Source organism: Propithecus coquereli, unplaced genomic scaffold (genome assembly GCF_000956105.1).
Source record: "Propithecus coquereli isolate 6110/MARCELLA unplaced genomic scaffold, Pcoq_1.0 Scaffold160, whole genome shotgun sequence".
NCBI classification, from domain to species: Eukaryota; Metazoa; Chordata; class Mammalia; order Primates; family Indriidae; genus Propithecus; species Propithecus coquereli.
In genome coordinates this window covers 2,831,147-2,843,581 of record NW_012140525.1, presented here as the reverse complement: position 1 = coordinate 2,843,581, position 12,435 = coordinate 2,831,147, and the positions used below count along the sequence as shown (strand labels likewise).

Sequence of the window (12,435 nt, the reverse complement as noted above, 5' to 3'; positions counted from 1 at the left end):
ATTTCTCTAATGATTAGAGATGTTGAGCATTTTTTTATATGTTTCCTGGCCATTATTCTGTCTTCTTTTGAAAAGTTTCTGTTCATTTCCTTTGCACATTTGTTAATGGGTTGTTTGATTTTTTCTTGTTGAGTTTTTTGAGTTCTAGATAAATTCTGGTTATCAGCCCTTTATCAAACGTGTAGAGAGCAAATATTTTTTCCCATTCTGTGGGCTGTCTATTCACCCTAACGATAATTCTGTGCTTTGTATGAAACCAGAAAAGACCTCGTATAGCCAAAGCAATCTTAAGTAAAAAGAACAAACTGGGAGGTATCGGTCTACCAGACTTCAAGCTGTACTACCAGGCTATAGTAACTAAAACAGCTTGGTACTGGCACAAGAACAGAGACATTGATCTCTGAAACAGGACTGAGGATCCAGAGATGAAACCATCCACATATGGTAGTCTAATCTTTGACAAAGCTGACAAAAACATACACTGGGGAAAAGAATCTCTTTTCAATAAATGGTGCTGGGAAAACTGGATAGCTACATGCAGAAGAATGAAACTAGACCCCCACCACTCACCTCTCACAAAAATCAATTCAAGATGAATAACAGACTTAAACCTAAGGCATGAAACCTTAAGAATTCTAAAAGAAAAATTCCCTGTCTTTTAACTGAGATATTTAAACCATTTACATTTAGTAAGATTACTATATGGTTAGGTTTACATATACCCTCTTTTTGTTTTCATTTGTTCTTCTCTTCCTTGTTTCCCTTTTTCTCTTTTTCTGTATAAAGTGTGATTAAATGGGTATTTTTTGTATAATTTCATTTGAACTCCTATGTCGGCTTACTAGCTATGACTCTTTGCTATTTTAGTGGTTGCTTCAGTATTTATAGTATACATTTCTAACCTAACATATTCTACTGACACGTGAATTTAAAGCATTTCATGTAAACCCATATTACATGTTATTCTGTTTTATTAATAATTATTTTTAAAGAGAAAAAATGATAATATCAAAAGCTTATATGTTTATCCATGTAGTCACCACTTCCTTACTGTTCTTTCTTTTGTGTAGATTCATATTTTCATTTGGTATCATTGTATTTCTGCCTGAAAGACTTCATTTAAAATTTCATGTACTGAAAGTCCATTGGTCAAGAATTACTTACATTTTCTATTAATGAATCTAAAACTATTTCTCCTTCATTCGTGACAGATATTCTGGCTTGATACAGAAATCCAGGTTGACTTTCTTTTTATTCCATTGTTTTCTTACCTGCATTTGTTTCCGATGAAAATCTTCTGTTACCCTTATCTGTGGTCCTCTGTGCATAAAGTATTTTTCCTGCCCCTTGCTAATTTTAAGATTTTCTCTTTATCACTTATTTTGAGCAATTTGATTATGATGTACCATGATAAAATTTTCTTTATGTTTCTTGTACTGAAGGTTTGGTGAGTTTTTTTAAGTCTGTAGGTTTATAGTTTACAGAAAATTTGAAAAAATTTGGCATAATATCTTGAAATATTTTTATTTCTCCACACCACTCCTTTTGGGGACTTCAACTACACATATAGTTGGCCACCTGAAATTGTTCAAATCACTGATGATATGCTCATTTTTATTAATTCTGTTTTCTCTGTTTCCATTTGTATAGCTTACTTGGCAACTGATTCTAAGTTCACTGATCTTTTCTTCTGCAATATCTAATCTGATATTAATCTCATACAGTGTATTTTTTATTAATATCTCACACATTCTAGTTTCCATTTCTAAATGTTTAACAGGGTTTTTAAAAATACCTCTTATAACATATGTAATACAACATGATAACTGTGTTAATGTTCTTCTCTGAGAATTTTAACATTTATGTCAGTTATGGGTCAATTTTCATCAAGTGATATATGTCCTCATTATGGGAAGAGAATTTTTAATTTTTTTTTTTATTTTTTGCTTCTGTGAATTTCTTGTAATGTTCTCTTGGATATGAGAACTTGTAAATTTCACCCTGTTGGATGCTGGATATTTTTGTACTTTCGTAAATATTATCAAGTTTTTTTCTGGAATGCAACTAATTTATTTGGAAACACTTGATAATTTGGAGTCTTTTAAGATTTGATAGACCCAGATTACTGCTCAGTTTATGGCAAATTATTACCCTTTACTGAGGCAAGAGACCTCCACATACTTTCTGCTCTGTGATTTTTGCGGTTTTCTAGTCTTAGTGTTGAGAACAGACCTTAATCCTAACCCTAATAAGTGGTGGGCACTGTTTTCCTTTCATCCTTTTGGTAGTTTTTCCTTAGACTTAAGGACTTTCCCTACATATATGTGTTAATCAGTACTCTGCGACATACTTAAAGGGGATCTTCTGCAGATATATATTTTGGTACTCTGTCCTGTGAACTCTGCGTTGGTCTCTCTGGACCCTCAGCTCAATTGTCTCAACTCAGGAAGTTTGTCATCTGTCTGGTTCCCCTTCCCTGTGCCATAACCTCAAAACTCTCCTAAGGCAGTAAGCTGGGGAATTGTAGGGCTCAATTTACATATTTCCCATATCTCAGGTATCACTGCCTTTCACTGACCGATTCCTATGTTTTGGAAACCGTTGTTTGAATTTTTGTCAAATATTTGGTTGTTTTGGTAGGAAGGGAAATTGATTATCCTACCTTGGCTGCAATTGGAAGTCCAGAACATTTTCTAAATATATAGGTTATTAAGTATGACATGTCCAATTTCCTTAAGTACAAAGTTTGATGTTTGATATTATATCTTTGACATTTCAGTTTGACACTTCTTGTTCTATTTTTATTGTGAAGGTACATCTTCAGTCTTGCAAACACATATTTTGGCTTGTGATTACCTTTAAATTTTTTTAGGAAAATTTTTGTGAAACCATGGATGAGTCAAAAATTGGTGTTATTTTTGAATATGAATTCTGTTGTGGAACCAATGCAGCACAGACAGCTCGAAATATCAACAAACTGTTTGGGAAGGATGTGGCTAATGAATGCACAGTACATCAATGGTTTGAGAAGTTCCATTCTGATCATTTTAATCTTAAAAATGAGACATGTGGGTGACCTGAGACCAAGGTGGATAATGATGAGCTGAAAGCTGTAGTAGAGGCAAATCTATCTTGATCTATGCATGAATTATCAGCAGGGTTTGATGTTACTATTCCAAAAATATTGGATAATGTGAAACAAATCAGCAAGGTAAAAAAGCTGGATAGATGAGTTCCACATGGATTAAACAAAGGTCAGAAGAAAAATTGTTTCAAAGCTTGCCTTTCTTTGCTGTCATGACATAAAGGTGAACCATTTCTACACTGTATTGTTATGTGTGATGAAAATGGATTCTTTTTGATAATTCAAAGTGTTTGGCACAATGAATAGATAAAGACGAAGTGCCAAAACAGTCCAAAACCAAATATTCATCAAAAAAGCTAATGGTGTTTGTTTAGTGGTCCAGTGCTGGTATTATCCACTACAGCTTCATGAAACCTGGTCAATCCATTACAGTGGATGTCTACTGCAACCGATTAGATGAAATGACAAGGATGCTTGCGATTAAGCAGCTGAGATTGGTCAATACCGACAGACGAATCCTCTTGCAAGACAATGCTCAACCGCATGTAGCACAAACAATGCTTCTCAAACTACAGAGGCTGGCCTTGGAAACTCTCTTGTCATCCACCCTATTCACCAGACCTTGAACCAAGTGACTACCCCTTCTTCCAGGCTTTGGACCACTTCTTGAAAGGCAAAATATTCAATCCTCAAAAAGCTGTGGAAAACAATTTTCGCAATTTCATTGCTACTCCCTCTTGAGGCTGCTGTGCTGCTGCCATAAACAAGCTACCATTAAGATGGCAAAACTCTGTTGATAGTTTAGGCACATACTTTGATTAATTGTACTGCTTCTTGTTTGAGATATAATAAACTATGCTTTTAATTCAAAATCAGACATTTCATATTTAATGACCTATAAATTTAGAATTAAATCAAAGGGTCTTATCAATATTCATCATTTGAAAAAGTGGCTATATTTCAAAATCATTGTTAAGATTATTTTTGTTTAATTGACAAACTATATGTTTAAACCAGTACAGGGAGCAGATTATAAGTTTGGATAACCGAAGTGAACGAAATTATGGAAAGAATGCACAGGATCTCACAGAGTAGATAGAAGCCTAGAGAAGTAGACTCTGAAAACCATCAAGAACTCAAAAAGGCAGATGAGATCATATCATAGGACTAATCTTAGCAAGATGCCACCTTGCCCTCGAGAACCTGATACATTTGCAGTTCTTTCAGCTTTTCACTGGTTACTGCAGGTAATCTCAGACCCATCATGGAGTTTTGTGTTATTCTCTCAAAAATCAAAATCCTCGGGGAGCATTCCAATCAGCTGAGCCTAAGTCATATGCTTTTGATGTCAAGAAGATGAGAAAAGTAATATCTTCCCCTTTTGACTGATTTGGAGAGAGTCAAGGCCTTAGTTCACATGTGTACTAAATGAACCCCAAATAGAAAGGTGATCAATGTTAGGCACCAAAAAGACAAATTTACTCTGAAGTATTTCATACAAGTTGAGTGCAATTAAAGTTGGTTGATTCATACTGAGTGTTATCCAAGCAAAACCCAACTACCTGATTCTTAATGTGTCAAGTTCTTATCCTATATGTAAACTTTGTCTATAGATTCAAATGTGAATAATTTAAAAAGTTAGAACATGGAGTGGTTTCTTGCTCTGGTATTCCAGAACATGACAAGCAAATAAATCCAATAGTACATGATTTTTATCATTATTTTAAGAGTATAACAGATCGAAATGGGGTGACTATATTTCTTGGTTGGCCTGGAACAGTGCCACTGATGCCTAGTGTGCTGTCATGATTATTAGTAGAACACTCAGCTCTCAAAAATGTCCAAGATTGAATAATAAATTATATGTTTGCCATTGTTCTAAATTTAGTCATTAGCAATGGTATTAATGTAATCACCAGGCTTTGCAATAAACTATCATACAAGCAAATAAAAATAAGTCAGAGACTTTTAAAAAGAGATACAGTGAAAAGAACACTAGACCAAGAATCAATAAATACTGGATTTTAGTCTTGACTACACCCACCTAAAAAGCTAGTTTCTTATGATATCTTTTATCTATTAAGTAAAGAAATTGGACTAAAAAATTAGAAATGTTATTTTCTAGAACTAAAGATTATGCTATTATAAGTCTTCAAGTCAAGTTCACAGAAAAACATTAAGGAATTCAAAATCATAATAAGAATTTTATAGTCGCTTTATCTGAATAAGCCTAGCTATATTGTCTTCTACTGTCCCAGTGGCACAGATGGGTGAGTCTCCCAATGGGTCCTTGTGTGAACAGTACTAGGCTGGAATCACAGATGAGGGGACCAATAGGCAGACAGGCCTGTCTGACAAGGCACTAGCATGCAGGATTCCTCCTGGACTCCTTGGCAAATGGTTTTGGTTTTGGTGGCATGCTCAGGGCCAAAAGAGGCTGTAGCCAAGCCCTTTGGGAAACGGAGAATTTCTAGGACTGAAGCCGGGTCCACCATAGGTGGATTTTCCTCCTCAGGACAGGTCTGTACTCTTAAAATGACCCTTGCAAGTCCATTTTACTTGAATTCCAAGGCTCCCGTGAAGAGACTTTTGTCCATGAATAGGTAAAGAATTCTTATTATTGTGAGGGGATACATGTGGGTGACCACCTATTCCACCATCTTGCTAATGTCTAAAAAATCTGCTCCTTTCTAAAATTCTTTTTTGTCTTTGGTTTTCTCTCCACCCCCCTTTGTTTTTCCCCACTTCAATAAGCTTGTTGGTCTACTTTTCTATTTGGGGAGTCTATATTGACATATCCTCAAGCTTACTGACACTTTGCTCTATTAGGTCCAATTTACTGATGAGCTCATTATTTTTGTTACAGTGTTTTTGATTTCTAGCATTTACTTTTGATTTTTTACTTAGAGTTTCCATTTCTGTGCTGCCATTATCTATCATTTCTTTTATGTTGTTAACTTTTTTTTTTTGAGACAGAGTCTCGCTTTGTTACCCCGGCTAGAGTGAGTGCCGTGGCGTCAGCCTAGCTCACAGCAACCTCAAACTCCTGGGCTCAAGCGATCCTTTTGTCTCAGCCTCCCAAGTAGCTGGGACTACAGGCATGAGCCACCATGCCCGGCTAATTTTTTCTCTATATATATATTTTTAGTTGTCCAGATCATTTCTTTCTATTTTTTTAGTAGAGACGGGGTCTCGCTCTTGCTCAAGCTGGTCTCGAACTCCTGACCTTGAGCAATCCACCCGCCTCGGCCTCCCAGAGTGCTAGGATTACAGGCGTGAGCCACCGCGCCCGGCCATATGTTGTTAACTTTTTCCATAGAGTCCTTAGCATATTGACAGTTATTTTATGTGCTGAGTCTGATAATTCCAAAAGCTCTACCATATCTGAGTCTGGTTCTGATGCTTGCTTTGTCTCTTCAGACTATTTTCTTCTTGCCTTTCATCATGGCTTTTAATTTTTTGTTGAGAGCCAGACATGTTGTATCAGGTACGAGAACTGAGTTAAGTAGACTTTTAGTGTGAAGTATTATGTTTATCTGTCTAGAAGTTAGGCTGTGTTTAATGTTTGCTGTAGCTGTGAGTGTCGGAGGCCTCAGTATTTTGTAGTATCCTCATGTTTGTCTTCTCTATTGTCTTTGGGTTTCCCTAGAAACTCTTTATTAAATAAATGTGTCTTGCAGCTTTCTCATTTGTAATTTACTGTTATTGTACTAGATATCTCTTGATGTGGTGGTAGGGTATTGTGAAGGGGAAGAATCCTATAATCTTAAGACTGAATTTGAGGCTTTTGTCATTTCTGAAGCGAGTCTAAGTCTCTGGGCTGTGACCTCCAGAAGTTTTTCTTGGTCTTTTTTGTCTTTTCTTTATGTGAGACAGGAAGATTAGAGGGGTTGACTTGTCTAATTGGGCTTCCTCCTAAAGTTTGGTAGGGAAACCCTGGTGAAGATGTTTCTCCCGCAGGCAGGCTTTTGATGAAGAGAACAGACCACTCTAGAATATATTTCAAGATGGTTGTTTTCTCTCTCCCCATGCCCAAAACATAAGAAGATTTTTTTTGTCTTTTACTATCTTCACCTTGAGAACCTGGTGGGGCTTCTGGATGTAAGAGTCATGAAAGTTTGTGGGTCCCCTTGAGATGGGGCCTGCAGAAGTTTTTAACTCTCAAGTTCTCATACTCCAGCTCCAGCAATTAGTCAATTACTATTTAAGATTCTGCTCCAATGGCTTCTGCTCCCAGTAAACTACAATTTTCTGTCTTCTCCTGTCTCTCCAGTTTTGGGAATATCAGTTTGCCCTGTGATCTCTGTTTTATCTAAGAGTTATTGATTTTTCAGTTTGTTCAATTCTTTTTTTTTGAGGATAAGAGTGATGACTACAAGCTCTTTACTCATCTAGAAATCCTATTCTTCTTTGTTGTTTTGCACAACCCATACAAATATAGTATAAAAACTATTCTTAGCTTTCAGACCATACATACAACAAGCTGCAGTCAGACTTTGGCCTGTAGATCATAGTTTTCCAGCCCCCAGTTTAGATTATTTATATTTAATTATTAGTATGGTTAGATTGAGGGTTATGATTTTATTACTTGTTTTCTATTTGTCCTCTCTGCTTTTCATTCCTCTCTTCCTCCTTCCTTACCCTATTTTGAATTATGTGACTACTTTCACTATCATATTTTCATTTCCCTATTGGCATTTTGACTATAACTCTTTGTATCCTTTCTATAGTGTTTTTTTTCCAGGGGTGATAGACCTAAATATATATATATAAACTTTACACACACACACACACACACATATATATATGGATATAGATATACAAATGCATATATATATGTATACAAATAGTTATTTAGATAGAGGTAGATATAAGTGTGTGTGTGTATACGTATATATAAAACCTACTTCAAGTTGATATTTGACCACTCCATTTATTTAATAAAATAGAGAAGCCTTATAACCATATAGATCCTTTTACTCTCTCCTTTAGGTTACAGTTGCCATACGTTATTACATGCACATTCATTGAAATCTACACCAAACAATGTTGTAATTTTTATTTTCAACAATCATATATATTTTAAACTTAAGGTGAAAAATTAATCTATTTACTTATATATTTATTATTTCTTTTGTTCTTCTCTCATCCTTCAAGTTCCAGATTTTCCTCTGTTATCATTTCCCTTTAGACTGAAGAGATCCCTTTGTCATTTCTTTTAGAGCTAACAATAAATTTTATTACTTCACTTGATAATATGTTAATTTTATTTTCATTCTTGAAATATATTTTAACTTTATATAGAATTATGAGTTGACAGCTCTTTTCTATCAGGACTTTAAAGATATTATCTTCTGGTCCCACGGTTTCTGATGAGAAATTCACATTTTTTTTAATTGCTCATATCAATTCTATTTTAATATTCTTCTTATTTGATAATGCCAATATTTGGATACCCTGTAGGTTGATTCTACTGTCTATTTTCTTTTATAGTTTTTGGTCATGTCCTCATGTCCTTGGTCTACTTGACAATTTATTTAAAGGCAAAGCCTTTGAATAAGACATTTTGTAGCTTTGGATCATACTCTTTCTCTATGATACAGAGTGTTGACTGACCACACTAATCCAATCAGAGACCAAATTAACTCTTGGCTAGACCATAGTACTTTAGGAAGGCCTCCCCATCCCCAGTCCTAGGTCTTAGCCTTACACAGATACCAACTAAGAACATGTAATGTTCACCAGGGTTCCTCCACCCAGCACATTCTAAACTCTATTTCCTATCTACAAAGCATCATAATACTGCTGGAATTCTCTGCTTTTCATGGGATTTCTGCTGGATTTTAGCTTCCTAGCTTCGTAATTCAGCAAATGCACTGAGTGAAAACCCAGCAGGGTGTTGTATCAGGGTGTTGTAAGAGGTATTTTTATACCTCTTTCTTCACTTTAATGACATGGCCTCCCTGTGTCCTAATTTTTGTCTCTTTAGGCTCATATGTCTATTAAAATATTGTGATGGTTTCTTTTCATCTTACTAGATTAGATATTCTTTGCCTGAACTCTTTGTCCAAATTCTCAGCTTCTTGCTAATGTCCACAATCAGCAAATATTCCCAGAGAAAAGGTGGCTGCAAAAAGTTTCCTCTTCTCTCTAGGTTTTGCCTTTCTCCAGGTTTTTGGACTTTAAATTCCTAGTTGCCTGAACAACTTTCTATTGCCTTTAAACAAATCTTTTTAAATTTTATTCAGCTCTTCTAGTTGTTCTCAATGGGAGCATCAGACTACCATAAGCTACTTCATTGTAGCTGGAAATAGCAGTCCTATTCTCTTATTTTACTTGCTCAGTTCTTTGGTTTCCAATTCCAGTTTTGTTCCCTAGTATTTAATATCGAACTCTGCCCAGTTCTTTGAATTTTGCATATTTAGCTTAAAGGAGATATTATACATGCATACTTTCAGGTATACTTTAATTACACTCATTGATGTCTGTAAGAAGGCAGACAAACCAGTGCAGGAACACAATGTCAGATCAGCTTTGCATGGTTCGTACTGCCTCTTAGTTGCTACCCAGTCTAATATAGAGTCTCACTTCTAGGTTCTGAATCTTTTCAATGTGTTTTTTTTTTTAGTACTTTATGAATGCAAGAAAAGTTATATCACAAAATATCATTATAATATCTGTGCCCTTAGTATACAAGTTGAAACTATCCTTTATATTTCTTTTAGATGTCCAATAATTCCAAGAATGATATGAACATATAAAGGTTACTGGATAAATAATTATTAATTGACTGAGAATTATGCTGTTGAATTTTGATGTTAAAGTCTAATATATAAGATTATATTTACCCATCATAGTCTTCAGTGATCCCAGCAAACTTCCCTGGATCACAGCGTATAAAAATTATAAACCCAAGTAGTATAAGTGATACAGTAGATGTAACCATTACAAATATCACAAGGGCTCTATAAGACATTTCTAATGTGGAAACAATGACACCTCCCAGAAGCTGGCCAAGTGCACTTCCTGGAAGTAAAACAAGTCCTAAAAAAAAAGAAAACGACAGTTAGAAAACAATCAGCTGATAGTACAGATAATTCATATTGATGCAATCCCCTCTGCTCTAAACATATAGCAAACATAGATTTAAATTAAAAGAGAGAGAGAAAGCTTAAAGCCATGATAAATACCTCAATAAACTTGAACCTTAAGAGAAACACAAACATGTGAGTAAGGCTGAAGCCATAGGCCTACTTAACTTTAGGGCAGTGATAGTGAAGTTTTGCTCTTGTGTAGTAATCACATCTAAAAAAGACCCGGGAACTTAATCCATGCAAAACAGAAGATAGGAGCTGTCTTATAGAGAGCTATTATTAGCAAGTTGATCGGACTTATACCTTATCACAGAAGGCATGATTATAATGACCAGAGTTCACAGAGATTTGTTAACGAGAATTGAACCAAGCCACTCATTGGTTCTGTGAAAGGATGTGCAATATTAACAAACTCACAACAAAGCAGGACTCCAGACCAGCCATGATAAGATTGTTTTCTAATCAAGCATAAGTAATTAGAAACAGACAAAACAAAGAAATAGGAGGAGGAGGAGGGAAAGTAGAATATATTAGAAAATAACCAGATGGAGATAGCATAGTAAATTCATACATTGATGCAATCCTCTCTGCCCTAAATATATAGCAATGATAGATTTAAATATGAGTATAGAAAGAAAAATATGACAATAACAAAAGAAATCATTAGTACTAGTTAAATTTATATCATAGAAGTATCTAAAGAAGACGTGAAAATAAACAATTTTAGAATACTCAAAAAGATAAATGACATAAAAATAAAATGTTCCATAAAAATAAAGAAGAAAAATAAAAATAGGAAGGAATAAAACAAGTGGATGAAAAAAGAACAAATAAGAAACGCAGATATTAAAAGATATAATTGTTACAATAAAAACTCAAATCTCAGTATAATCTTCAGACTAGAGACAACTGTAAGTAAATTGATGAATTGTAAATAAGCGCTGTGCTATTCACAGTGTGTAATTTAAAAAAAAAGATAGAAAAAGCAATGAAAGAAGAGTAACAAAAATGACTAGTTAAAAGACAATGAATATAGTGGAGAAACCTGGCAAACACTCCCTCAGCCAGGTGATCAAGGTCAAATGCAAAAGTAGTCAGTCACATGGATAGTATATCCCCTTGATAGGAAAATGGCATTTTACCTCTGTGGTCTTCCTTCCAAAACCAATAACCCCAGTCTAATCACGACAAAACATCAGACAATTTTCAGTAGAGGAACATCCTACAAGATACCTGACCAGTATTCCTCAAAACTTTGATGACTAGTACTCATTGAAACAAGGAAAGACTGAGAAATTGTCATAGCCAAGAGAAGCCGAAGGAGACATGACAACTAAACATAATGTGCTTTACAGGATGAGATCCTGGGACATAAAAAGGAAATTAAGTAAAAATTGAGAAAATTTGAATAAACTATTTAAATAGTAATAATGTGTTAATAATGGTTAATTAACTGTAACAAATCTACCATACTAATGTAAGATGTTAATAAAAGGGGAAATTGGGTGTACAGTACATGGGAACTCTCTATACTATCTTCAGAACATTTCTGTAAATCTAAAACTGTTTTTAAAAAAAGTTGTTTGCTAAAAAAGATAATAAGAATAGAATGAGAGGCTCCACAAAAAGTTTTATAGCAGTTGTGAAAAATATAATGAAAGGAATACCAGAAAAACAATATTTGAAAAATTATATTTGAGAATGAGAAATTTACCTAATTAATGAAATATTAGCCCTGGGAATAAATGTACACTCCAACTACTATTGAAAAATATTTTAAAAATTCATTTTTACAGATAAGAAAACAAGGTAGGAAAACTCCATAACATCAAGAATAAAGCAAAAATTGTAAAAGCTGCTAGAGAACATATTATTTGCAAAAGAATGATAATTACACTGATAGTTTTTTAAAAACATAAAATTAATAACCTAGACCAAACATGGACACAAACACATACACAAACAAAATCCTGAGGAGTGAGGACAGTGAACTGTCACTGGATAGTTAAAATCTCCTAAAGAAATCAGAGAGGAAAGTATGAATAAAAAAATGAGCCCATTGAGAGAAGACAGAATAGTAGGGGGGAAAAGAAGCAAAATAAAAGGGCAGTAAACAAAAAATACAAGAAAGAAGTTAAAAATTATTTAAACATTTTAGAATTCACAGTAATGATAAATGGATAAAACAACTATTTTAAAATCATAATTAAGTTGGATATTTCTTATGATGCAAAATTTGAAAATAAACAGAGAAAA

General features: G+C 34.4%; 1 protein-coding gene across 1 annotated transcript in view; it reads right to left on the bottom strand.

Annotated features, from left to right (window-relative positions):
• The window catches only part of SLCO6A1 (solute carrier organic anion transporter family, member 6A1), a 160,214-nt gene that overhangs the window by 51,280 nt on the left and 96,499 nt on the right, over positions 1 to 12,435 (bottom strand). Inside the window, exon 8 of the mRNA XM_012641056.1 lies at positions 9,934 to 10,129. Coding sequence (XP_012496510.1) covers positions 9,934 to 10,129 — 196 coding nt within the window. The remainder of the gene's footprint in view (positions 1 to 9,933; positions 10,130 to 12,435) is intronic.